General features: G+C 42.0%; 2 protein-coding genes across 6 annotated transcripts in view; one reads left to right on the forward strand and one right to left on the reverse strand.

Annotated features, from left to right (window-relative positions):
* Window positions 1-9,283, forward strand: part of aven (apoptosis, caspase activation inhibitor) — a 29,440-nt gene extending 20,157 nt beyond the window's left edge. Inside the window, exons 3-7 of the mRNA XM_027284254.1 lie at window positions 7,406-7,476; window positions 8,043-8,138; window positions 8,209-8,512; window positions 8,783-8,966; window positions 9,199-9,283. Coding sequence (XP_027140055.1) covers window positions 7,406-7,476; window positions 8,043-8,138; window positions 8,209-8,512; window positions 8,783-8,925 — 614 coding nt within the window. The 3' untranslated portion in view covers window positions 8,926-8,966; window positions 9,199-9,283. The remainder of the gene's footprint in view (window positions 1-7,405; window positions 7,477-8,042; window positions 8,139-8,208; window positions 8,513-8,782; window positions 8,967-9,198) is intronic.
* Window positions 9,284-9,457: 174 nt separating this feature from the next.
* The window catches only part of ryr3 (ryanodine receptor 3), a 106,699-nt gene continuing 88,712 nt past the window's right edge, over window positions 9,458-27,444 (reverse strand). For 3 of the 5 annotated variants that reach the window (XM_027284252.1, XM_027284250.1, XM_027284249.1), the window contains 33 exons: window positions 27,340-27,399; window positions 27,116-27,250; window positions 26,628-26,740; window positions 25,316-25,412; window positions 24,153-24,265; window positions 23,249-23,300; window positions 23,110-23,166; window positions 22,859-22,958; window positions 22,541-22,620; window positions 22,349-22,425; window positions 22,183-22,256; window positions 20,478-20,492; window positions 19,543-19,623; window positions 19,334-19,422; window positions 19,110-19,238; window positions 18,894-18,998; window positions 18,253-18,334; window positions 16,844-18,126; window positions 16,681-16,733; window positions 16,448-16,610; window positions 16,216-16,302; window positions 15,478-15,678; window positions 15,255-15,385; window positions 15,098-15,140; window positions 14,659-14,786; window positions 14,065-14,125; window positions 13,659-13,805; window positions 12,653-12,787; window positions 12,059-12,215; window positions 11,874-11,938; window positions 11,679-11,779; window positions 11,547-11,598; window positions 9,458-10,530 (listed from right to left, as the gene is read on the reverse strand). In XM_027284252.1, coding sequence (XP_027140053.1) covers window positions 10,435-10,530; window positions 11,547-11,598; window positions 11,679-11,779; window positions 11,874-11,938; window positions 12,059-12,215; window positions 12,653-12,787; window positions 13,659-13,805; window positions 14,065-14,125; window positions 14,659-14,786; window positions 15,098-15,140; window positions 15,255-15,385; window positions 15,478-15,678; window positions 16,216-16,302; window positions 16,448-16,610; window positions 16,681-16,733; window positions 16,844-18,126; window positions 18,253-18,334; window positions 18,894-18,998; window positions 19,110-19,238; window positions 19,334-19,422; window positions 19,543-19,623; window positions 20,478-20,492; window positions 22,183-22,256; window positions 22,349-22,425; window positions 22,541-22,620; window positions 22,859-22,958; window positions 23,110-23,166; window positions 23,249-23,300; window positions 24,153-24,265; window positions 25,316-25,412; window positions 26,628-26,740; window positions 27,116-27,250; window positions 27,340-27,399 — 4,362 coding nt within the window. In that variant the 3' untranslated portion in view covers window positions 9,458-10,434. The remainder of the gene's footprint in view (window positions 10,531-11,546; window positions 11,599-11,678; window positions 11,780-11,873; window positions 11,939-12,058; window positions 12,216-12,652; window positions 12,788-13,658; window positions 13,806-14,064; window positions 14,126-14,658; window positions 14,787-15,097; window positions 15,141-15,254; window positions 15,386-15,477; window positions 15,679-16,215; window positions 16,303-16,447; window positions 16,611-16,680; window positions 16,734-16,843; window positions 18,127-18,252; window positions 18,335-18,893; window positions 18,999-19,109; window positions 19,239-19,333; window positions 19,423-19,542; window positions 19,624-20,477; window positions 20,493-22,182; window positions 22,257-22,348; window positions 22,426-22,540; window positions 22,621-22,858; window positions 22,959-23,109; window positions 23,167-23,248; window positions 23,301-24,152; window positions 24,266-25,315; window positions 25,413-26,627; window positions 26,741-27,115; window positions 27,251-27,339; window positions 27,400-27,444) is intronic. The other 2 variants (XM_027284253.1, XM_027284251.1) reach the window with 1 other exon arrangement.

The following is a 27,444-nucleotide window of genomic DNA, read 5'->3' on the forward strand; positions in this document are numbered from 1 at the left end:
CTTATCGAGTGAGGATCTACCACGACAGTCGGTTTAGAAGAGGAGAAGCAATCATTCACTGATCACACACCATTACTCTAGTGGCAAATGGAGGAGGAAGGCGGCGTTGGGGAATGTGTGTATTCCTCTTCCAGTCACATAAAATGTCAACATTTCACAGCAGGTGTTAGTGGAGACTGAGCAGCGGTGCTGTTGCTCCTTAAATGTCCCTCCTGTTTCTATTCAAGCAGTCATCGCTCTAATAAAGATTAAGTCCAGGCTGCAGCCTTATAGAGCGAGTGGACTGGCTCCGTGCAGCAGGCTGTATACTTAAGGTGTGGCCCCAGTCAATATGGGTGTGCATCTGTGATGTTTGTGGTGTGTGTGTGCACTTCAGCCAGCAGGGCAACAGCGTCATGCTCTGGCAAACAGGACGGGAGAGTTTCTGCAAGGACACTCAACTCAGGACAGGATAATACAAACGGCCATAACATTATGACCACAGGCGACGTGAAAAACTTGATTATCCTCTCACTGGGTGGAATATAGCAGGCAGCAAGTGAACATTCTGTCCTCAAAGTTGATGTTAGAAGCAGGAAAAAAATTATTTGAGCAACTTTGACAAATTGTAAAGGCTAGACGACTCGGTCAGAGCGTCTCCAAAACCGCAGCTCTTTTGACGTGCTCCCAGCCTGCAGTGGTCAGCACCTATCAGAGGTGGTCAAAGGAAGGAAGAGCAGTGAATAGGCTACAGAGTCATGATGCGTGCGGGGGAGCAAAGACTGGCCTTTGTGGTCCGATCAAAAGAGGCGCTACTGTAGCTCCGATTGCTGAAAAACTGAACGCTGGTTCTGACAGAAAGGTGTCAGAACACACAGTGCAATGCAGTTTGTTGTGTAAGAGGCTGCATAGGAGGACCTACATAATATTAAGAAGGCAGTCATAATGTTCTGGCTGATCTGTTTATTAATATATATGCACATTAAAACGTATAAAATTAGCATCGTATTGAAGACGTTGAGCAGCAAAGTCCACGCGTGAGTTGTCTCGAAGCTTTCATAACTTTGTTATTAAAAAGGAACAAGAGATGGAGGCTACTAGAGTAATTGATCAAATTAGAGGCGGTAAGCTTGGCTAATATTTTCTGCATGAATGAGAATTTTTAATGTAAATCACTGCAGAGAGAGATTTTTCATTTTTACGTGCCGATCAATTTAAAACGTAAAAACATAATTAAAAGGCTCAAAAACAAATAATAAAAAAATCTCATTATGACTGTAACTAACCACTATTTTCTTTATCCCTGAATCCGATTACTTTCTTGATTAATCGATTTGTTCTATAAAACATCAGAAAACAGTGAAAAATGGCTGTCACGTCCTGAAGCTGAGCCCATCAGATCCAAACAAAACAAATATGAAAGCGTTTATACTCGAAATAGACTTGAATGATTCATTAAATATCAAAATAGTTTCTTTTGATTGCCTAATCCTATAATTAATGCACTGTCCAATCGTTGCAGCTCTTTATCAGCTTTTAAAGACGGGGACAAAGATCTTAACTGGCAGTATCACATTTTTATTGCCTGTCTGCTTGTTCCAACTCGTTTTAATTTGAAATACTGGGTCAGGAGTGAGTTAATTATTAAAGGTTTTCTAATGTTCTTCTTGCACAAATCAAAATTCAGCCTGACATATTTCCTATCTTTGGAAACTTGACTAGAATTTAAAAAAAAAAAAGTTTTTGGGGTTTGAACAAAGCTTTGAGTAATGTTTTTAGTTCTTAAAAAGTGACAGCATGGCTCGCTTTAAGTGCCTGCAAGCTACAGCAGAGGACAGCAACCAAACAAAAGATTGTCAGTATCAATGAATCTGGATTAGTTGTCATTAAATGTGTCTTTGCTTTTTTGGTCCAACAAACCGAGTCCAAATCTGAGAGTTTAAACTGCTATAAAACCGACAAAGGCAGCAGATTTCTACTTTAAAGAAGCTTGAAGTCAACTGAAATGATGTTTCAGGACTCATACTGAAGACATAAGAAGTATAAATGTTGGTTGTTGTAGTAGAAGAAGGGTAACAGTTGCCCTGTCTTATCAGTTCCTATGCATGTCGTGTAGAGAAAACTGAAACGGCTCCAGGTTGTTCCTGACTCGGTGCCAGTGCTCGACAGTCTCACAGAACGAGGGGAGAGGGGTGAAGATGAACAGCGGCGGGGTTGAAAGCACAGAGGAGCTGAGTAGACCAGAGTGGAACAGAAAGGCAGCGGCGAGGCCACAACACATCCCAAATATAAAAGATGAGAGCGGGACGCGGCATTAGTGAGCCATAGATAGCTCAGCGAAGCCGGGGGTTGCAAGCAGAAAGCCACATTTGTTCATACGGGGTTCAGCCAGCAAGATGTCAAGAGACAGGATACCACATTATACAGGAGTTACACAATGCCAGCCGAGCCACTTAGCACACAGCATGAGTAATGTAGTGTTTATTCACTGTGGAAGAACTCACTGAAGGTTTACCGGCCCAACTGACGCACTCGGACAATAATTTCAGCTATGAATTGATCTTTAATCAGTTGTCTACACTGAGGTCAGGAGCTTTACTGGAAGGCCGTGTTATAGTAATATTTATCACAGTAATATGTAACAAAATTCCCACATGGAACAAGCGCCCACGTGAACTTGATGAACGATAAACACACGACTAAAGGTTGCGTGCGGCGGTTTATAATGTGATTATCGACGGACAGGAGATGCATCAACAGGTTCGGTGCTCGTTTAGTCATTTAAAGGTTTAAGTGTGTGACATTTAGGGCGTTGGCTGTTAGCGGGATGTGACAGAAACGTAATATAATGTTCAAAATGATGTTTTCATTGGTGCGTAATCACATGAAAATAAGAATCATTATGTTTTTGTTACCTTGAACCATTCTTTGTACCGTCTACGGCTCCAGATGGGGCATTTTTATGCTTTTTCTGTGTATTTCACAGACACTGAGAAGGTTGAGGTGAGGGGTTTTCAGTTGGTTGCAATCTCCAATGTAGGCCTGTGTTAAAAAAAATCGATTTAATTAAATTAAAATGTTAATAAATCTTCACCCTGTTAACTTTAACCCCACTAGTCGCGTCATTGAATTGAAACAGCGGTGCACCGTGTTTAAACTACACTCCGGAAATGGAAATTCACCGGAAATATAATAACACTACAGACAAAAGAACACTCAAGGAAAACTCTACAACTACCAGCCACTTCTGTACGTTCTCTTAAAATAACTGAGGCGATTGCGGGTTACATTTGCAAAGATATGCGCCCAAAAAAATGGTTTTAATAACACTAACCCGAATCGAGATCGGATCGGATTATGATAATCGATTTTCAGTCTTGAGAATCAGAATCGATTCTTGGAATTTGAATCGATACCCAGCCTTACTCCAATGTCACTGAAAGATTGTTAATCGATGGATCTACATCGAGCGGTTCTCAAATTAAATCTTTACACTGACACTCGTTATTATCAGAACACTAGCTGATTTTCTACTAATCGACCGAGTGCCAGCTACAGATAACGGCTTCTTTTTCGTGTGAACTAAGCCCACGTACCAGCGTTTATTTAGCAGAGTACAGTTTGATTCAAATGCGTGTCGGAAACCACCTGTTTTTCACAAAGCTACAGGTCTAACTATGCACTTAACACGGTGTCAGCCAAGTGCAGAGAGGGGATTTAAGTCTCAGAGATGTGTTTGGACGAGCAGGAATGAAGAGTCTGCTTTGCTCTTTCATTTTTCTTCATTGCCTTCTTCTTTCTTCTTCACGCACACCCTCCTCCTCCTCCTCCTCCAAAATTCTCTTTCTGTCTTCTGGACGTTTGACAGAAGTTTCTCTCATCTTCACTGGCAGCTGTTGCCATGGTTGTGTCAGCGCCTCCGAACTACCTGAGATGGTATTTCCATGGACACAGATCAGGATGGCATTGGGCTTCTGAAGGTGTAGGAGGCAGTTCACCGGTGTCAGCAGTTCTGTGTGTTGGAGACAGACTGATGGAGACAGAGCGGGAGGAGGAGGTGGTGGAGGAAGAAGAAGAGGATTAGGGTCTGGGAAGACATTAAACAGAGAGGAGCAGGAGCCGGAAAAAGAGTGAACATAAGAGTGAGAGGTATTTCACTGTAGCCACCGTTAAAGGGTGACTTCTCAGATTCGCCAACGACATCAACAACGCAGCAAAGAGGAATGAACCGAGGCACCTTACCGAGGGAAAATCACACTAAAACCCGGAGCTGTTCCATTAACGCTGGAGTGGACATAATAACATTCGAATGACATGATTATACAGGTTTTCCTGCGCTCCATGATGAATCACAAATGATGGCCTAAATGAGAAAGTGACTCTTTAATGCATCATTCCGTGTTTCCATTAGAGCCCAGGAAGAGCTGGAGTGCTTTAGGCTCGCACTGACAAAGTGATATTTGAGAATAACACAAACCTGACAACAGTATATCCACTTTGAAATTAAATGACCATAAAAAAAGAAAAACTGTAAAAACAAAAACAAATATATTTTCAACTTTAGCTTAAAAAAAAAAGGAAAAGCAGCCTATAAAATATTTGTAGCTGTAATTTACTCAACTGGAGTTTCTGTTTTCATCTGCCAACATGCAGATACCAATATGTCAATAATATCAGTATATCAATCATTCTATATATACACCGATCAGCCATAACATTATGACAATGACGATAACTAGAGCCGACAACACTCTGAGCTTCACAGCAGCTCTTCAGACACCTGCGGGTGACGTCACGGAGACTACGTCCGTGTTTTGTACCGTCCGCGTACAGCGTCAGGCACTATTGCAAAATAAAAACAGATGTATGGTTTATTTTGCAGTAATGACCCGCTCGCTGTACATTATCACACTTATAACACGGTGACTTACAAGATAAATCAGTATTTATTTTATATTAAAATTATTAATTAAATTTTATTGGGTCCTCCAGAGTCTACGGTCAGAGCTGCATCCGTAGTTTTTAACAGACCGTAGAATGCCACGATTGACCAATCAGAATCAAGTATTCAACAAAGCCGTGTAGTAAAATGTGACATCTCATCCAATAGTTAGATTATAACCTGACTCCAGTATTTCTTAAATTAGATTTAAAGAAATGTGCTGGCTGGGAATATTCCATAAATAAAAAGAAAAACGTGTCGGACTCTTTTGGAGAAAACTGTATATTATATAGTACTCATCTGCCGACATACACACCAGTATTCATGTTCACAATCATTACATTACACATGGTTTGTTGCTTCTGCCTTTACCTAAGCGGTGCTGTTCTTAAATAGTGGAATATTCAAAGACACGTGCAACCTGTGTTCAGAAGCTCACACGACACAAAGATCGGAAGACACTGCTTTTAAAAATGAGATACACTCATGCATCCTAAGTGTATGTGAACAAAGAAGTATGAATGCTTTAATTAGCTTGATTAAGACCTGATATGTATGTGCTAATGTTTCATAAGTGATTGTGATTATTGAAGCAGCACGTCAGCCAAAATTGGATCCACCTGATTGGATCTTTCTAGTCTCTGGGTGATGGTTCCCTGGTTTCTTATTTGAAGATGCGGTGCTCAGAATATCAACAGCCGTCTTTTGAGTTTAAGATTTCGATTTCACGTCCGCCAAATCCAGGTTTTTAAACGCCCAGATCGTCAGTCAGTGTTACAGATAACAGACGCACATGTGGCCCCAACATAAAGCCATCCGCCCCCTCAGCCGTCACATAAAGCTGACATCGCCTTTCCCTTCTCTTATCCGTCCGCCTCGCAGTCATTGTAACCTCGATAATGCTCCCATTCATAAATCATCTTTTCTCTGCCTGTTTGACAGCAGGGACTCGGCACGCAGACAAAAAGGGCCTCCTGCCGCCTCTCCTTCTTGACCCCCGTCACTTCCCGTACACCCAAGCAATCAGGGACAACTGCAGATGGCGCCGAGCGTCCCGCCTGAAGGGCAGAGTGTCTGCGGTATAATGCACGGGGAGCAGGAGAACAAAAAGTGTCAGCTCTCCCACTGACTGTCCATCTGTGTGTGACACACTGACCACGATCTGCTGTGTTCGTGACTCTGCACCTTTAAAAAGCCACATGGTTCGACATCAGTGTGCTTTGATTTAAGCAAGAGAGGGTGACCTTAAAATCTGGATCTGTTGCTAAGTAATTCAGTAACCAACAAGGTTTTTCCTCTGTGACTGTGAAGCTTCAGGCTGCACACACAAGTCATACTATATGTGCATTTTTGATGTTCAGGTTTGTGCCCTAAATATGAAGCTACAGCCTGAAAAGATAATATTAAATAAACATTTTTAATGGTTCATAGTAAAGAACTGGGAGGTTGTGATTGTCTGTCACCCAGAAAATGTCAGTCCTGAAGACGTTTACAAGGCTCTGTTGCACCAGGTGATTGCCATAATTCAGTTTATTCATTCAGTTCGATAATTGTTTTTTTATGTGGGACACCTCATGGGATTCTTGGGATTCTATTAATCCCAATCACTTATAAATAAAATGAATATAAAGAATAATACAGTATATAAAAGCCCCTAAAAGAGCAGATTGTTTACTGCAATGTTCTACAACGTGTGAATCTGTGAGCTTTAGAGTTGCTGGTTGGCATTATGGCATATTTTTAATTTTGGATGGAGCCATGCTAGCAGTTTCCCCCTGCTTCCAGTCTTTATGCTAAGCTAGGCATCGCCCCCCGCATCTCATCTCTCTCGTGGAGATAACTGCAGCATTCACGTGTTTCTTCCTCCTGTGTTTGAACAAAGAGAAACGCTTTCACGTGTTTCTTCCTCCTGTGTTTGAACAAAGAGAAACGCTTCATCAGAAAATTATTCACAACCACCCAAAATGACGCCACATGAGGAGCTTTAACAGTGGTGCTTCATGGCTGACACCCTGTGCGGGCTTGTTGAGAGGTTGTATTGGATGTTGTGTTTTGACTCTACTCTCCTCGTACGCGCCGGTTTCCTCTCCCTGCACCAGTTTCATCAGCAGACTAATCTCATTTTGTTTTTCTGCCTGTTATAAACAACCTCAGTCTCTCTCTACAAGAGCCCTCAGCCTGTCCATGTTCTGGAAGCAAAGTGGCGCCACGCGCACCGATCAACAGTTTACACAACGACGGACTGCCTTCCAGAGAAACACTGGTTTAGCATTTCAAACATTCGAGGTGTGAAGGCCACTTGCTTGGCTTACATTAGCACCGCAAGCCTGTTTAATCACACGCAGCTCCGGACTTGTCTTTGTACTTGAAACGAATAAGAGGATAAGTGTTGTTTTGAGTGGAGCTAAAACAGATTGTTTTAATTACCAACGGTCCCTGCAGGGAGTGATATGTCAAACTCTGTTTTCTGTGTGTCCTTCACAGGGGATTCGTTCACTCAATTCCGCTTTTCCGAGGAAAAGGACTGGGAGATGGACTCATTTGTAGCCAGTCAGGTAAATCTTTAGCACTTTGCATTGTTACGCTGTCGGTTTTAACCCCGCTTTGTGAGGTATGGATCGCTCCGAGAAGACATCATGTGTGGATTGAAAATGCACAGCAGTCAGAAAGCACTTCACACCTACCTCTTTTAGTTTGGACCGAATGAAACAGCCCAACCTTGGGCAGAAGTGAAGAGGTCCGGATCAGATGGAACAATGGTTTTGGTTCGCTTTATAGTGCGAAAACTTTTTATTTTTGTGTCCAGGCATGTGAAAGCTGATGAAGTGCTGCAACATGTTACATCTTTTGTAATCATTGTGAGTAGCCTACCACTGCAGATGAGTGCTCTTTTGTTTTGTACTTGCACACAAGTGAAACAAAACATTGTACACAAGAACCGTTACATAATCTGTGTGTGATGCACTGCTTTGTATACACGGATAAGTGCTGATAGTCATGGTGACAGAGTGAAAAGAGACGTTTGTGTCAACATCAGCAGTCGTAACAAAAGTTTTCTCGTAGCTGTTGAGTATCATTTCATCAGTCTGTGAAGAACTGTGTTTTTCTGTTTCCTCTCTAGATGTCTGCGGCGTTCGTGGACCTCCCAGCGCTCGCCCAGAGCCTCCAACAAGTGCCTCTACATCAGAGACTCAACCTGGAGGCCGAGCTGGTTCAAGTAGGCTGCTTAAATCTGATCGATTGTGGATTTTTAATGTTCATATTTTAACCGTATGTCCTGTTTTCAGGTTTCCACACCAGTGGAGCTGCCCACGATGACGCTCGCACCGAAACAGGAGTTGCCCAAAACGACCTTGTTCACTCCTCCGACGGCAGCCTTGAAAGTCCTCAGCACCAACCAGAAGGTCTCGGTGGCTACAAACCCGGCGTCTGTTCCAAAGTTGCAGGTTTCTTCGAGCGCAGCAGAGACGCCGGTGGATGATGTCGACGAAGAGCTGGACCAGCTGCTCAGTTTACAGAAACCAGTGTTGAGTGTTTCAGGGGAGCAGTCTGTCGGTGTCGAAGATGAGGAGAGTGCAGTTCCAGAGAAAGGTGAGTGGAAACGGCTAGCCTGACTCTGTCCAAAGGTTAATTAGAAAGCTTCACAGGTGCTGGAGCTTCTTGTTCACTTTACAGACTTGAGTCGTATCAATCTTCTCTCCAGAACTGAACAAATAAAAGTTAAATAATAGTTTCCCAAAATGTCAATTTCTTACTTAAATCCACCAATAATCAGGAACTGAATTAAGTCTCATACTCCATCCTTCAGATTAAAATTTCTAGAATCCAATTCTTTTCCCACTATGTTCTTTTAATCTGCAGCGTGCGAGGAAGTGATGGAGGTGATAGAAGAGAAGATGGAGGAGGTGAAAGACAAAGACGTCGCACCTCCCGAGTCTGTTTCCACGAAGAAGGAAGTGACAGAGGAAGACCTGGAGGACTGGCTCGACAGCATGATCTCCTGACAGTCGTCCACCGAGGAAAGACTTGATTAGAGACAGAAAAGGTGTTAACGGAAAGCCTGACTTTGGTTTCAAATTCCCTGCTTCAACTTCCATCAGAATCATAACAGAAGCCAGTTATGAAGTTTACATGCTGGACAGAGAAGTTCGTTTTTTTGCGGTCAAGGTTTGTTTATCTGGTCCCTGGTGACGAACGAGAGGCGTATAGACAGGACAGTACGTCTCGAACATTTGTAAGAATGTGTCATGATGTTCCCTCTGTACTTCATGTTTCAGAGAAATAATCCTCTGTTCCTTGTGAGACTGTGAAAGTTACACACCGCGGGAGAGTCGCCATCAGAGGAAAAGATGTGAGCAGCCGGAAAAAGGGACGGACGACACGTTTGGTTTATTGCGTCAATTACTTTATTCATTTCCTCCCCCCTTTTGTCAAAAGAAATGCGGTTTACCAAAGCTACTACATACATACAAATGGCCATACAATAGCAGCTAACCATTCTGATGTCAATAAATCCTTGAACCAAGTTGTGTTGTTTTTTTTTCCTCATTTAGTTGTGGGGCTCTTCTACTGTGGAAAGAAGTGCAGGCGGGCAGGACACCACAGCTTGGAAACGAAACCAAACTAAGCAACATTTACACAAGGATTATCTAGATTTTATACAACAAATGTTTTCTTTTTTTTTTTTATGTATTTAAAAGCCACAAAACTAGCTCGAGCTAAATCTGCTTGTAACTAATCCAGAACTAGAACGCACTGCTTGTGTCAGGAGGAACAAAAATGATTACTTTTTTTTTTTGTTGCATAGTTTATCATAAGGCACGTCGGCACTTAATAAACACCTTTAAAAGTGTCTCCGGTCCTGGAAGAACCATCTTTCTTCTGTAACTCGTACATTTCATTTGACAGATTTTTTTTTTTTTTGAAAGGCAGATCAGGTCACACTCATGTCATTTGATGATGTTGAACTGGATATCGATAGTAGCAGCACACATCCCATTCAGTTGGTTTGGTAAGTAAGTGACACTAACATCCTGGCGTTAATCTAGAAATTGTGCATATTCAGACATTCAGTTGTCATGCTGTAACCCTTCACGTGTATCAAATGTCTACACACAACAAATTGTGCAACAGGTTGGGGGTTAAGCAAGTGAAAAGGCAATGTGAATCAGAATCAAAAGGAAGGATTTGCATAAAAGAGGCGTCGTGGCAAAGTGACTATTCTCAGGTAACGAGGACTTGGATGCACAAAACCCGAAATGTCCAATCGTCTGTCTCAAATCAATCACTTTCTTTGAAATTATGTTTCGTGTGTCGGAATTCAAAATGAATGATGTTTTTTTTTTTCTTTTTCTTCTTCACATTTTTCGACACCATGGCAGCAGAGAAAAGTCCAGCGAGTGTTCAAGTTCTGTTAACAGGGTGAAGTCGAGTTCAGCGTCTCTTTCAGATCGAAGGAAAGTAGAGAGAGAGAGAGACGGGGGGGTGGGCACCAAGACGAGGCTGCCCCCTCTCTAACCCAACTGGTCCTCATATTGCTTACGGAAGCAGTCTCCAGTAGGGAAGAAGTCCCAGCATCTCTCCTGGTACATCTTCCACACGTAGGACTCCTGGACAGGAAAGAAGATGATACACGTTAGACCATTTGCTGGTTATGGGGAGCCTGAATATCAATATTATCTATGTAAATAATATACTAAATGCTAGAGTGAACATGTTTTGACTGCATACATAATGTGTGATACTGCAGTAAGTTATAGTTGGGGTTAATTATGTTAAAAATATAAAAGCTTTGTGACTTTTTCCTCAACAAGTATCTCAGTTTGGTTCTTTTGCAGTCTGGAGGAGCTGCACCAAAGTCAGTTTAACGTTCCTTTCGCTTGGAAAGTAATGGATTACATCCATCCAACCATTTTCTTCCTCTTATCCGGAGTCTGATCGTGGTGGCAGCAGGTTTAGCAGAGTGTTCCAGAAACGCATTCCAGCTCGTCCTGAGACGTTTCCAGGCTAGATGGACTATGTAGTCCCTCCAGCGGGTTCTGGGTCTGTCCCGAGGTCTCCTTCCAGTTGGACGTTTCCAGAACACCTCCAAAGGAGGCATCCTAATCAGATGTCCTAACCACCTCAGCTGGCTCCTTTAAATGTGGAGGAGCTGGAAGGTGTTGCTGGATAAACCTGCTGCCACCACGACCCAACGCAGGATAAGTGGAAGAAAATGGATTGACGGTAATCCAAAAGTAATGGAAAGTTATCAAGTTACGTTACTTTAATATTGTGATATTTGGGTTAGATTACTGATCCTCGTAACTGTATTGGATTACATTTTTACCTGTTTTTCTTCCTTTGCTGAATTTGGGACATGCATGCACGTTAAATAAAAAAAGGTGCACGACAACAAGTTAATATCTAAAAAGTCAGAGTGAACCCACGCATCCTTTCTTCCTCCTGCCGAGCTGCACTTATGCAACATAACAAGTGGGTTGAAATGTTGCACAAGTAAAAACCTACTGAAGTCTCTGTAACCTTATTTGCTGTCTTAAGATTGATCAGACAACACGACATACAAGAAGATAACTCTCGGAAGAAAACGTTGAAGAAAACCGAGGCTGTGAATCTCGTCACGTACCTGACCCGTGTGTTCAGTCTCGTCCTTGTTAATCAGGTACATCAGGAAGAACCTGCACACAGGAGGACATGAAGGCGTCATCACAAAAATCTGAAGCACTTCAAACTTCATCCTGCTCGAGGCTGCACTCACAGGTAGTTGGCTAGGTTGTGCTCTTGTAAGGTGTGGGTTTCAAACCCGTGAGGCGTCCGGTCAAAGTAATCGTTCCCAATGCCACAGATGAAGCATTTGGTCTGGAAGAAGAAAAAGACAGGATGTTAGATTTTGATTCAACTCGTAAGGTAAAGTTAAAGAACTGTGCAGCACAGTTTTGGAGCCGAGTCTCACCTCCATGTCCTCCTTCACCTGCTCCTGCTGGTCTCTCAGCTCACCAAAGGCATCAATGATCAAACCTGAAGGAGGGAGCGACAGTTTGTTGAGCACAACTTATCACACGTGATGTGTGTTATTTATGCGTTTAGGACGCAGAACAAGATCGGTCAAGATATGGAAAATGCAAAAAGATACTCCACCCTGAATGATGGCCAGCAGGATGACGATGACGAAGAAGAAGAAGGTGATGTCAAACAGGATGCGGTAAAGCTCGTAGGGGTCTCCGGCTGGGTCCTCCAACTCGTCTCCAATACCACCTCCAGCTCGCACACCCACGTACATGTGGAACAAATAGCACTGCAGAGAGGAAAATGGGAAACAAGCTTAGAGCTGCGCAGTCGTTTCACACGTTTTTAAAGCTGAAATTATGAGTGGAGTATTAAAGGCAGCTGGATATTATCCTGTGGAAGGTAGAGATGGAAAATGAATGAATGAAAACTTAATGTTCATCCTTCATATGCGACTTTGTGGTTAATAATTCATAGCAAAAGATGTGTCAAATAAAAAGACTCAATTCAATAAATAGTTTGAAAATGACTCATTTTTAAAATCATCCACATCTCTCACCAGTGAAAAACGATAAAGCGCACACGCTTGCATTCCTGCAGCAGCCTCAGGAATCTCTTTCAACACTTGCCCTTGCTGTTGTCTGCAAGCCTCATTCACTTTGACAAAGGGAAACTGTTTTTAAATGTCACAAACCTTTCGTGGATTAATAAAAAAAAAACACGTACCGTCATCATGTCATCACACTTCATGTCGGGCTCGTCCTCATCCTCGCTCTTGTTGTAGAACTTCCTGAAGAAGTTGAAGGCCACCACGGTGTAGAGATAGACGACGACGGCCAGCAGACCCACAGTCAGCACAAGCTGGAAAATTCATTAAAATACGATACTTACATTCATGGAAACATTTTATGTGACCTTTACGTGTTCCCGGAGACAGTTTGAGCTGAGATTCGAGAGGGCTGCAGCCTCTTTGGAAAGCACAAACTCTCTCTTTTCTTGTTTAAATGTAGCTTTTGTCAGAGAACAAGATAAGTTAGATAAATGTCAGGGAGTTTAGAAATAGGGAAAGTGAAGCACAGAAGAACTGCAACATTTTCAAGGCTTCTACAGCTGAAATAAGTAGTTCTGTAAGAATAAAGACTTTCAGAAATTTAAGGAAACTAAATTCATACCATCTTTAATTTGTTTGATTATTTGTTGAAAATAAACTAGATACAAGATGCTCAAACTGTGCTCAACCTATTTCTAATCACATAAAATCTCTTCACTGTTTCTCACGACAACACTTGCCAAATAAAGTGTGAACGACCCCAGCTCCAACAGAACGTTCTCCATAAAACAGCAAATCCTGTCGCCTTTGACGTTTTATTTCCATTTATTTTAAATTTATTTCACACGATGTTTATTTCTAGATATCCTGTGACCTGGGAGACTGTGAGTCCTCAGAAGTATACACTTTCTATTTCAAAGCTCCATCCTTTTTCTTTTCCTTTTTTTCCCAGAAGATAATTTCTTGATTCGATTATGTCGGTATGAATCACACTGCTTGTTGGTCTCTCCCTGTTAGCACAGACCACATGAAGATCTTTCAGAATGAGACGAGGGCCTAAAATAAGAGTTACGCTTTAATTTGAAGGCTTTCTCCTTCAAGAGTAGAAGCTCAGAAAAAGGTCAAATATATACATACTCTCTATCTGTACTCTGGCTCCCTCTGCTGGCTTCAACTACTTACCTGCTTGCCGTTGTGAGTGACAGACGACAGGATAGTACGGAGGGTTTTGAAGCCCATGGCGATGTCCAACAGATGGGCAGCAAAGAAGAAGTTGTTGAAGTGTCCAAAAATGGACATGGTGGTGTACCAGATCAGATACAGGAAGTACTACAGGAAAAGAAAAGGGCCAATCAGAAGGGACTAATTATGGTTTCAATTAAAAAATGACACATAATTGTATTTTTGAGCTTGTATTCTTTATATTTCACAACACAAAAAAAAAACAGCTGAGATAAGGTAATGTTGCCCATTCACAGCAGAATTGATGCAATTAAAGCTTGTTTTTATTAAACAGGGTTATATTCTTTCCATATTTTTTCCCAGTGACGGCGGTGTGAGGTGCTGATTACACATCAAATAAACTTACGTTGTCAGTCAAGACCACTCCCAGTTTCCAGATGTGGTACTTTGTATCAATGGAGCTCAGCCTGTCGAGAAGAAAAAGTGTTGAATCACAGTAGGGGTGTGCAATCATCAAAAGCTATTTATGTAGGAGGATTATAAGGTGATTTGTGCAGTCTGGTTTTATCTATTTTTTTATGTTTAAACTCAGAGATTCACCTGCACCGGTTTTTCTGTGCTTTGGTCGAGTAAAGCTCAAATTTTCAGATTTGAATCGAGCTCTTTGAGTACAAATTTAACACCCAGATGAAGTCACCACTGTCCATTTACAGTGGTTGTCAATAGGGGTGTTGATCACTACCAATAAGTCAGTGATTACTTGAGTGACTGCTAAAATCTTTGGTTAAGAAAACTCTTTTTTTTAGCCTGTACTTGGTTGCAAAACAAAAATACCCCAGAGTCTAACATTCCAGCTGCACCGCGGCCACCGGAGCGCGTAAAATGACCGAATCTGAGCAAATGAACAGTCTGGTGGGCAAAACACTCGACGTCAGAGCTGTGCCCGGTGGGATCCAGGGTTTAAGGAGAATGAAAGAGGAAACAAAGGTTGAGTTCTCACCAGGAGAGCAGGGAAGCTTCCTTCTCGACAGTCTCTATTGTGGGGTCAAAGTCCAAAGCACTCTTATCCAGTCCTAAGAGCTCAGCGATGCGTTCAGCTCCATACATGTCGCCGTACTTGTTGATCACCTAGATATTACAGAGGGAGGACAGCAGTAGGAAAGACGTCTATCTTGTTTAGAGATGATGTAGCAACCTAGAAGAACTGGATCCAGTTCAGGATTCAGGATCTCCCCAACAAGAGTTTGATTTTTCAATAATTTCACTACTACTTCTTCTATTCTAGGAACATCAAATGAACAACACATGCCACTATTACCTTTGTATACCATGTAATCATTAGATGTTATTGCTTTATCAGTTTGGCAATTTCTAACACAATACACAAATTCATCATTTTAGGTTGTATTTCTGTACAGATACTAAGGGTACAAACTAACCTTGCGCTTGATAAACTTGTCCCAGTAGTTGCTGGGGAAAGACCTGTAATGGAAAGTAGAATGGAGACGGAGCTCAGCTGGAGTAATAGAAGCAGTTTGAGAAAATGCATTTATTCAGACAGAATCCAGTGCTGTAAAAAACTTGGTTGTCACTCACGGGGTGTTGATGACGAGTCGATCCCACTGGCCCTTGATGTCATCGTCGGACGGCTGTTCGGTGATGTAGAGACCATCGAATTCAAGTTTCCTGGCAATCTCTTTCTCTCTCTTGAACACCACCAAAGGAACCTGGAGTGGAAATATTACCATGTGTAACTAAAACATGTAACGTACACAATGGTATCATCTGCAAAGAAATGATTCTCGACTATAGTACCGACCTTCAGACAGTAGTACCCGAACAAACAGAGGAGTGAGATGACGGTGTGGAATATAGCCAAGAAGCGCAGCGTTGGTAACATGTAGCCGGTGCTCTCCTGCAGGACAAACTCATCCATGTCGAAAAGTGTATTCACGTCGTCTTCCTCATCGCCACCCCAGCGGTTTTCATCATCAGTTTCTTCCTCATTTTCACCAGTGACCTAAAGAGTACATACCACATATAAAATAAATGAATTGTAAAGTTCTGACATCTGTTTCTACGTTTTAGCTTTTCTCTTTGTCCTTCAGTTTCCTTATAAAAGGAATAATTGCTAGAATTGTTCGTGATCGTCACTTTAATCAAACTGCTTAAAAATATCTATTTCAGGTGGATAAATCAGACTAAAGAAATCACATTGGCTCCAACTTAATTTATGCATGCATCTGTGTCTGGAATGAGGATTGTTAAAAAGTTTGTATTGAATGTCTGGTGAGGTTCTTTTGCCAATTTGCAGAAAGTTCTTGTACAGCTGCTTGAGTTATTAAACATTTCAGAAGTCTGGCTTTTTTTTTTTTTCTTTTCTTTTTGCAGTTTGTAGATACAAGTAGATATTCCTAGTGAGAAATCACGACCCAAAAGGTCCAGATTTGGGCGCTTTATTTTTCCATCATTTGAGATTTGACTGGTGCAGATCAATCATGTCATATCTGGAGAAATAGTGCCTTTTCTTTTTTTAACTAAACTTGACTTGAATTACCTTGTAGAAGAGAAGAATGAAGTTGATGGCAAAACACACAAACAGAGCCAGGAAACGCAAGTTGTAGAAGTTACGAGCCAGGTAGTTCTGTAAGGAAAATGTTTGATTAACCACTGACTGCTTTGTAACTGCGTATCCACATTTTGGAAACAATTTTCTGTGCTAAACAAAACAATAGTGAAGAAAAAAAAGATATGTTCAAACTGTAGGTATATGTAATGTGAGGGCTCACCAGCATCTTGTTCCGATAGACGTCCAGAAAAGCGAAGATACTCGACATGAAGGCGGGCGACGCCTCTTTAGGCTGACTCGATTTGGCCTTGGCCTTCTCCTCCACCACTTGCTCCTTGGCCTCCTCCTCTTTTGGCTTATCCTCCTTCTCCTGGTTCTCTGTGCTGTATTCAAAACAGTTCATTTTATTTTGTATGATGACAATTCATTTTCCTCTCACTTTATTTTACTCACTCTGCTTTCTCTGGTTCACTCTCAGGGGTTTCAACAGGCTTGGCAGCAGCTTTCTGCAAGAGGGGTGATACATTTTCATGAGCTGAGAGACTGCATGGAAGAGATAATGAGAAAAGATATCTACGGGGATTAAAATCATTAATCACAGATTTTGACTGCGAACCTTCTTGTGGTCAGTAGACGAGGTTTCACTTAGCTCAGAAACATCACCCAGGCCGGGCTCAACATGTTTCCCTCCTTCCTTCTTGGGCATCGTCAGCAGCTCTATCATCGCGTCGACCTCCGTTAAGTCGCCTGTTGGTGTCATGGCTATATCTAAGTTTCCAGATGACTCTATCGACTCCACTTTCTCTCCTTCACTCACATCTCCATGGATACCAAACTGGGTTGGGTCTGGCATGTTTCCGAGAATGTCTGTCACCTTTATGTTCTTGGCTCCTTCGACTAGACCACCACCGAACATGGAGGACCAGATGACGTGGAAGAACCCGAATATAAGTCCATAGATGCCCTTGAAGAAACCTGTGAAGAGCATCCAGAAGAAGGAGAAGAAGCCTGTGATGATCTCCTTGATGCTCAGCTTCTTGATTTTCTTAAACTGCTTGCGCACGCTTTTAACAGAGAAGATTTGGCGGACTTCGGCGATCTTCTTCTTGACCGAGTGGCATGCAGTGGTGAAGGCAGAGGCAGACTCCAAGGCACCCTCTTCCTCTCCTGCCAGCTCGTCCAGGATACTGTATCCATCTTCCTCTTCCTCTTCCTCAGGCTGTTCAACCACATCCGGCTCAGAGATCTGCGAGGCCAGCTGCATTTCAAAGATGGTGTCCTCGCAGAAATTCACAAACATCTCCATCTTCTCGCTCTCTCCGCCTTCGTTGACCACATCAAAGATGAACTGACGCTTGGACTCTTTGACCTGAGGCTTCTCCCACTGCTCACGGCTCGACTCACTGATCTCAAAGTAAACCCTCTCGATACGCTTTGCGCTGCCCATGATTTCAATACGACCCAGGTAAGGCTCGAAATAGCTGAGGACGCTCTCCGCCAGGTCTAAGAAGGTGGCGAGTCTGGAATCATGCGGCATGTGTTCAGCCAGGTTTGTCAGCAGCACTGCCACGTTGAAGCCAATATCTTTGGCTGGCTCGTGGAATCTCTCCACAAATTCCTTGTAGTTGAACATGTCGTTCTCGTCGGCCTCTGCGCACGAGAGCAGGAATTCAATCTCAGACTGGCTGTACTGCTTCTGGTTCTCCATCGACTTCTGGAACTCCTTCTTTGAAATAATGCCTTTAAACTCAGGGTCGTACTCTCTGAAATTGTCAGAGGTCGTCAGGTCCTTCAGTTTGAGGAACATATCGAAGAACTTCAGGATCATCTCCACATTGTTAGAAGACTCCACCAGGGTGTCAACCATCTGCTTTCCAATCGTACCATTCACCACATTACCTGGAGATGGAGCACAAAAGTACTTACACACAAACAAAATGTATTGTGTACTGCATGATTTGTAGAACTGTGTCAACGTGTTTGTGGCTTTTTCTTTGACAGTGAATGACAGCTTCAGGCTCTTACCCTCTAGCAGTGACAACAACATGACAACCATGTCCTTCTGTAAGTCCATCAGCTCCTTCAACAACTCAATCTGACTGGCATCCTACAAGGAGATTAGAGTCTTTTCGTTAAAGCGTTGCTCCGGAGGACTTTTCCCAAAGCAAAAAACACAAAGTGTGTTGTTAATGCCTTAACTTTAAGATCACCATTAAACAGAGGCTCAATCAAAGTTCTGTAAAATGTATCAAATTACCAACCTATCGTAGTTTTATGGGTGATAATGTTCTATGCTTTAACAGTGGGTACCAATATATATTCTAGGGGTCACAAGATGGTTAAAGCAATAATAAATAAAAGAAATAAAACAACCTCGAACTTGAACTGTTCACTTAGAGTATAACCTGCGATGAGGGGTCACAAGTAAATTCTAGACACCATAATGTGTAAATCTACAGGGATAAATAGATAGAGTGAATTGTAATGTATGCTATGCAAATTATGGTTATTAATAATGATAATTCTATATCAGTATTTTCTGATTTATTTAAAAGTTGTAGTATTTACAGGTTATTAATGAATGTGACTTGGTTGTTTTAGTTGTATTCTCTTAAACTCCTTATTGTTTTTTAAAGAAGATACTTGAATTTGAAGCTTTACTGTACCTGAGACAGCTTCATTTGCATGTTGGCAAATACATGCAAGAAACCCACAACCGCATCCCACAGTCTGCTGTGAGCTAAACTCTGCTGGTTTCCAATACACGGGCCCTGAAGCAAAGAGAGATGATTGGAAAAACACATTATGAAATATCTGATAAAGTCATTTCAGTCTGTACTTGGCAGATTTAACAGTATTGACTGAACGGTTCAGCTTCCTACCTGAATATATTCAGTTAGTGAGTTGAATATCTGCTTGGCAACAGATAAAGCTTTGGAGAAGTTGACTTTTCCAGTCTCATCAATGACATCTTTACCAGAGTAGTACCAGTAAAAGTCACTGATCGATTCCTAAAGAGCACAGATCACATTAGTATTTGATGAAGACGGTAGAGAGTGTGTGTGTGTGAGTGTGTGTGTGTGTGTGTGTGTGTGGCTTTGCACACCTGAAGACGGAGCAGATAGTCCACAGTGCTGATAATGATGTTGACTGTGGTTGTGTTTCCAGTCTGGGTTCTCAGGAAGTTCTGGAAATCTGACGAAAGAAAATATTTTCTCACCCATGGCCTTTCCTCCTCTGGTGAATCACTGCACTGCTCACGGAGCAGCACAATAGTCCAGTTATCAACGAAAACATACATGAGTACAACCTCACCTCCATTGTGGCCCTCGCATAGCAGTTGCAAAAACCGGAAGAGGTCTTTAGTAAACTCATCATTCTGTAGCACCTTGGTACCTTAGAAGAAAAGACATGTTTGTGACTGTGACCCCACATGAAGTCATTTCAGTCTTTATTTACTCAAAATAGGGTCTAATAATATGTTAACCTCCCCTCAGAAGCAACTAATATGAGGCAAGCAGGACAGGTTTCATGTTCAAAACGTTTTGTTTGAAGTCCAGGGTCTTTAGATTGCAGGTTCAAAACTGAATCCAAAGTGCGTTTTGTAAAGATGCTCTTATAATAAAACAGTGAAACACTAGGACATTTCCATAAGCTGGAGGAAGCCTGATAACTTTCACATGCAGGCCACAATAGGGCCTGATGGCGGGTGTCATTTCAGAAAAGAAAGCAGCGGACAGACGAGGTTACATATATATATCTACATAATCCAGTTTAACAGAGCTAAACAAAATGAGCGAGAAATATACATTTCTGTGCGCAGATAAAAAAAACAAACCATGTGAAAGTTAGACATCTGTATGGAAACCAGCTTTGTGAAATAGGCCCCAAATCCAAAGCAAGACAAAGCTTTGCTTAGGCTGTGGAAGAGTCCACAAACCTTCAGTCAAACCCTTGGGAGGTGGCACTTATAAGCCTAACGACAGATTGGAGCATCAGTAATAGGATTTGCATTAGTAAATGTTAACATGAAGGGAAAAGAAACAAATAACACACGAAAGAACAGGCAATGGATTCTGGAGATCCACTTTCTGTGTACACAGTCTGCATGCACAGTGTTGTCCCTACAAACATATTTGGGGGGGGGAGGCTGGGTACCAAATAAAGCAGGGAGTATGAACCACATATATGGAGGAAACATTCAGGATGGAAGCATAGCCATATCAGGATGATCTAAATTTGCTATTTACCCCGCTGAGTGTGGACTGCCATCGATGGTTTTTTTTAAATGAGAGGAAGGAGACAAACAATACACCAAGACATAAGCAAAAAGAGAGGACATTGAGTTACAATACGAAGAGATATGAATATATTGGCTACGAGTGAAAAACAAAATCTCATGCAGTTAAAAAGAATAGTTTTCGACGGAAGGGGGGGGGAAATCATAGGCCTGGGTTGTGTCTATGTTGCGTCTAACGGGATGAGCTACCAATTCCATTCAGTCATGGTAAAAACAAATTCATAACGGTAACGGAGACACGAGTAGTAACAGTGGATTGTTAAACACAGAACTCAGTGGAAATGTTTAGCAGAGGATTGAATGATGAAAAGACGGGACGTAGTTTGGAGGTGAAAAAGCATCAAGTGAAGAAGTGTTTGTGTTGAACGTTGGAGAGAGAGATAGAGACAGGTTTTAATGCTGGACCATGTCCTCTAAGACAAGAAGTTATATACAGCTCTGACAACAGGTGACAGGACACACACCTACCTACCTACCTCCATCAATATAATCACAAACAGAAAGTGGATTTATACCAGGGGTATAACGATCCATCGATCAGGATCAATACATCGATTCGATGATCAACGATCCAACATGACTGACGCAAAGTTAAAACATAGATCCATATCAGCATTTTTCAGGATGCGCCTTTATTTTGAAATTCCCATGCCGCACGTCTGCGTCACGGTTAAACTGAGCTGAATATCTTTGTGGAAACAACTTTGTCTTGTCGTCAGCTGCAATTCTGACATGAGTTCAGGTGGATAGTGTATAAAAGTGAGTATTCCTGAATAGTGTTTAATACACACTTCTATCACTGTATTGTTGGCCTTGTTTAACTCCTACAGCCACGTCCAAGCCGGATGTATCCATTCATTTTATTAAGATAACAGACAGCTATTCTAGGCGGCTGCATCTGTAGCCTGACGATCGTGAAGCTACAAGCTGTACAGCACACGAGTTACGAGTCAGCCTTCAACTTCTGGTCGGCCAATGACAAAACTCTGTGAGTCGGAAAAAGGCACAAGAACTCGGTTTTTGTTTGTCTTGTGTGAAAGGAGACAGCGCTCAACCAGGCAGAGAGAGAGCGAGCGAGGGATGATTTTCTGTTTACTCTCCTCCCTCCTCTCTCTGTGTGTCTGTCGCCATTTAGTCACTGCTTATATCTATGACTGACAGCTGCTACACTCAGCAATCCTGTTTATCGTGTAACAGGCTGTGTTAAACAGGCATATGATATCGCAGGTCCCTGAATCAAACTGGAAAACGTATCATGACAGACTTTGTGATATCAGCAAATATTGTATAGTCGTCCAAAGAATCAATTAGTAGTATCTTTTCGTGATGAACCTCCCTAATTCATACCTGCACTAAACCTCTTGTTACATATGAACAGTTCCCATGATACTGACACATTAATAGCAATGTTATTTTAACTGTTTCATCTACAAGAGCCACACAGCAACTACTAATTAGTAACTACCATTTATCAATTGCTTTGACACCAAGGTTATAAAGTTGTCATGGTTCAGCATTAGCTCAGGGGAAGGGTCTTTTATAACGGACAGCAGAGATCTACTGAACTCCAAGAGATAACTGAGGGCAAAAATGTGGGGCATAAAAGTCGGGAAGGGTGTGATATATAAAAAAAAAAAGACCATCTCTTCACTTACTTGAACCTTCCTCTGTCACCATGCCAAGACCTTCTGCTTTGTTCTGCCTCTCGAATGCATTCAAGTCCAGGACACTGAAGGAGAGAAACTCAAAAAGTCAAATACAAGGCAGCTGATGTCTGTGCAGAAGTTCTTTTTTTTGGAGGTATAGACAATATGAGAGTACCTGCAAGACTGCATCAGTCCTGAGAGGCTCTTGAAAAAGCCCGCATCTCTTTTCTCTTTCAGGTAATCAAGCATTTTCTGACATAAGAAAGAGGAATCAAACAATCCTACCGTCAAAAACAAATGCACCAATAATGTTGATGGATGCACAGAAGAATAATGATAAATAAAGTAATGAGTTGTGTAATCTGACCTGCTGAACTTGCACGTTGCCTCCATTCAGGATGGAGATTCCCAGTTTGAGGGTGCAGGTCACCATGGGGCCCAGACGACCTGATGAAGATGATTAACAGCTTAGCTTCATGTCATTTTATCGCAAAAGAAGTATTTAATGTTTCCCTCATAACGTTTATTATGATTATTTATTATGTTTTTATGGAGCTGTGGCCCAAAAAGAACGTCCATGTCTGTGGTTGAACTATCAAATAAGAAGTCCACCATCAGCCTGGAGAACAGCAGAAAGTTACTTTCCTTTTAGACTGACCACAAAATGCGACGAGCTCATCGTTACCTTTACTGGCGCTGATCATCTGCAGCACCATCTCAGCCGCCCCGCGGGCATGCAACCTCGCCTGCTGATACAGAATCTTCTGCTTTTCCATCTCTTTTTCCTGAGAAACGCACACAGCCATCATCAATATACACTTTATTGTACCTGTGTGAATTGTCTGCAGGTGACGGATGTTTTTGTAAACAGAAATATAAGCAGTAACTGGCATTATTTTATATGTTAAGAGGATCTCTGCCTGAATGGGATCGTACCTCAAAAGTCTTTTCTTTCTCTTCTTCCTCTTCTTCCTCTTCGTCCTCTGCACAGCTCTGAAGATCAACATTCAAAGCTCATTTTATTTATGTCTTAAAATAAAGTGTTCATACATTAACTTAAAGGCTTGAACACTACCTTTGCCATCATGTCTGCATACGCAATATACAAAGGATCTTCTTCCAAGTAACTGAAAGGGAGTAACGTGAGGTCAAAATGTGTCAATATACATTTTATACTACATGCAGCAATATATCATCATCTGTAAACAAATCTCCACTCAACAAAATCAGCAGTCAGAGACTGTTCAAAGGATCACGACAGAAGTCATTCCAGCCCACTGCCATCACACTTTGTAACGACTCCCCGCTGTGCAGAGAGACTCATTCTGTGACAGTTGATGTTTTGAATATGGACATTAACACATAACTCACACTGACTCTTTCTCTAAGAATGCACAATGCACATTGTTTCCTGCTATTAGACTTTTTAATTCTGTTCATACTGTAGCCTTTTTACCCGACTACCTCATGCCCGTTTGTGTTGTAATATATGTAACACGAGAAATTTACCTTCGAGGATCAATAAAGTACTCTCTGTCTCTCTCTCCACAGCATTTCGTAGTAATTAATTTCATGTAATCATGATTATGTAATCAAAAAATTAGATTTACTTTAGTTAGTTACATTTTCAAGGATTACTTGATTGTTACTCAAATGTTTGTGTCAATTTCTTTCGTATAAGGTGCAATGTTTGATTCTGAAGTAAACCAAAACAAGATTAGATTACATTTTCTTTTAAATCCAATATATTACATTACTTAATTACAAAAATTGCCGTGTAATTTGTATTCTGAATTTGTAAATGACTACATGTGGAAGAAATCTCACCCAACACCATCTATATGACTGTTCAGTAACAAATAAATGATGAAATGTGCTAAAAGTAGCCAAACATTTTACTTTTATTTAAGAAATATGAAACAAACTCAAATGCATGCTCACTGTAACACAGACTCTGTTCGCTGATTTAGCTCTCTCACCTTCTCTCTGTCAGAGCGTTGTGGCTGAAGTGCAGAATAAGTTGGTGGAGAGGGTCTGGCTGGATCTCAGCCACCTCCTCTTCCTCCTCCTCCACAATTTTCATCGGGGTTTTCTGCAGTTCCACAGGTACGAACAGTTAGCTCTGCCCACGTCTAATCTGATCACTAATAATCCCTTTCATGACATAACATCCCAACACAGCTTCAAAAGAAAAAAAAAAAAATAATAATTCATCTTCACAAAAAAGAATTGTGCCCATTCACACATTTGTCAAAAACACTGAAATGAGTCAGTAACATTCAACTATAGCATGCAGATGAGTTTTTGTCATGTCCTGATGATCCGTGGAAAGGACAGGACGAGGAGAGTTACGAGTGGATGATGAACAGCCTTGGAACCAGTTTTCAAATACATGCATGTTACAGCAAACAGATGCAAGCAGTAAGCGATTTGGTGATATGACTTTGAACATGAAGAATGATCCTGACAGTATAGGAGCCTGACACAGAGGGACTATCACAACTACACAAATCTCCAAAGAGTCCAAAACTATGCTGACAGATTTGTAGAATAAAAAAATTATCTTTCCCAACAAGAACTGTATCTACGGGTGCAACTTTAGTCTGATTCAATGGCACACTTTTAGCGTCTTGATGAATTTGCTGCACATCTGCATACAGAGATCTAATATGAAATGTGATCTTCACATGACTACGCGAGCATGCCACTGACGTCACGGCCACAGAACGTACTGTAACGTCACCTTCACACTCACACTACAGACTTACAGAGTACAGCGAAAAGACAACTGATGGGTTGGATCCAGATCTGACAGCGAAACAGCTAGTGACTCCTAGTGAAAGGCCCTCCTTACCACTGCTGTCAGAAAGGCATAGCCTGCTTTTCTAGAGCTGTGAGCGCCGGAGCTGGCCCTGTGTCTCCTGAGTTGGTCATGCAGCCTCTGACCCCTGATGGATCTCTGTTTGAAGGGTTTTGCACGCCTAGAGCGGGCGCCCCTGGGTGCTTTGGGCGAGGTCCCCACCCGGGCCCGCTCCAAAGGCTCGACGGGCGTGGAGCTAAAGAAGCATTCGGCAGACAGGACTGGCAGAGGGGTGCCAACGCAGGGCACGTGGGGCAAGGGCAAGGCGAGCCCAGTACTTACTGCCAGATCCTGAACTAGCTTCTCCTCAAAGGAGTACTCCTCTGCCTCTATCCAAAGTCTCTGATAGGCCGGGATGAAGAAGTTGATAGCGCGATGCCTGGGGAAGGGGGGGGGATGGTGAGGGGAGGTGGGGAGGGAGGTAGAGTGGCATTAGGGTGGGTTCAGGTGAGTTTTTTTTTTTTTTTTTTTGGAGGAGACAGGAAGGAGAGATGTAGAGGAGGGGGGGGAGGGTTACAGGAAGTGCATTTCAGGCAGGGTGGTGATTGGTCAATGTGGGACCCACTGGCTCTTCTGACTGGTCACGTTTGGTCTCTAAAATAAGTGCAGTTACTTCCATCAGGTTGTAAAATTCATTAGAGGAGCATGCACACTTTAGGGGAGATATGCAGTTTTCCAACACAGCAGCGCATCTACAACAACAACAACAACAACAACTTCTACTTCTCGTGTAATTGTTAGATCTACATCGCTTTGTTTCCGTGACAAAGACGCACAGACGTGTTGTAAAACTGCACAACCTTTGGAAAAATGTGATGAAAAATAAATCTTCATAAGAGCAGGAAGCAAAATAACATGAAACATCTTTTATACTGTGAATTACTGTAATCAAGCATACTTTTTTTTTGTAAACCAGGTAGCCAACTAATTAAGTCAAAATTGTATTCAATAATTTCTCTTTCTTTCTTTCTGTCTGTCTTTCTTCTTCTTTCCTTTCTTCATTCCTTCCTTCCTTCAGGGTACACCTGAAATGAGACAGCTCGCAGTGGGTTTCCACTTTTCCAAATAAGTTTGTTTCAGTCAATTCTTGGGCTCATTTCTAGCTGACCAATCAGAATCAACAGTGCAGAAACAATTGGTTGCTAGGCAGAGATCGGTCCACAGCCTGGTGGATGAAGGGAGGGAGGTTGAACAGATGAAGCATTCGCCCCGTAGTTTCACTTTACCGTCAGCAGGGAGAACAGGCGGTCAAAGCTGGAGGCTTTGAACGCCCTTTCCAGCCAAACCTCCCGATAGCCATTCAGGAAGTAATTATTATTTTTGTATCTGAGGGAGGATGAGGTAGTGTTATGCAAGAAAACAACACAGAGGAGAGAATGTCATTAGGGAGGTGAAGAGGGGTTTACATGGGCACACATTCAAGAAAAAGAAAATGCCCCCACCCCGCCCACGACTACTTGGTGATTGCTTGTTATGTACGGTTAGACTGAGACAACCTTAATCTTAACTTTATTTTAAATAACTCATGTCAATATTTAATAATTGACATTTAAAATCAGTTCCACGAGTGTTAACAGACGTAGAAGGGATTCACCTGGGTAGATTGTAGAGGGGAGCCATGCGGAAACAAGCCACCACAGCACGCTTACGCTGTTTGGACAGCAGCTTATGAAACACGGACTTCTTATTTCTGAGAGGCTGCTCCACCTGACGGAGGAAAAGAGACATCGCAGTGATGTTATATGTGTAGCATTTCATTTAGATAATAGAAATGTGGCTAGTTCAGCCTGGTTGCTGCTTTATATTCCAAAGATTAAACCAGTAAATCTTCTGTTAATCGCTGATTTAATTCAGCGTTTCACCACCTGAAAGTCACATATTATAGGCAAGATATTTAGAAAAGGCTGCCTTTAGTATCACATATTATAGGCAAGATATTTAGAAAAGGCTGCCTTTAGTACTCTAGTGATCTACTTTTATGCACTTCATCAGGTACACATACAACAAAAACTGTTGCTGTATTGGATCACATTGGATTGTACAGGTGTGCCTAACCTGTGATGTACTGTTGAGTTTTTTTACCTGCTCCAGGTGGAAGACAGCAGCAGAGATGCTCTGCACTCGGTCCACTGTGTGCTCTGAGTTTGCCGGTTCCTCGCTCTTCACCACCACGTCCTTGTAGAGGTTCAGTTGCCACTGGACCGCTGGGTCGTCAGACTACAACACAAGAACAATCAAAATCAATCAATAAAACAGCGGCATCGTACTAAACAATAGTGATGATAACTACGCAGACGACATCTTACCTTGTCCTGGAGATGGAGATTCAGACGCAAGTGCTCCTTCACCTCATCATCTGTGTCTTTCTATGAAAGGAAACAATGCAACGCAGTCTTAATACACAATTGCCA

This window comes from Larimichthys crocea, chromosome XI, assembly GCF_000972845.2.
Source record: "Larimichthys crocea isolate SSNF chromosome XI, L_crocea_2.0, whole genome shotgun sequence".
NCBI lineage: Eukaryota > Metazoa > Chordata > Actinopteri > Sciaenidae > Larimichthys > Larimichthys crocea.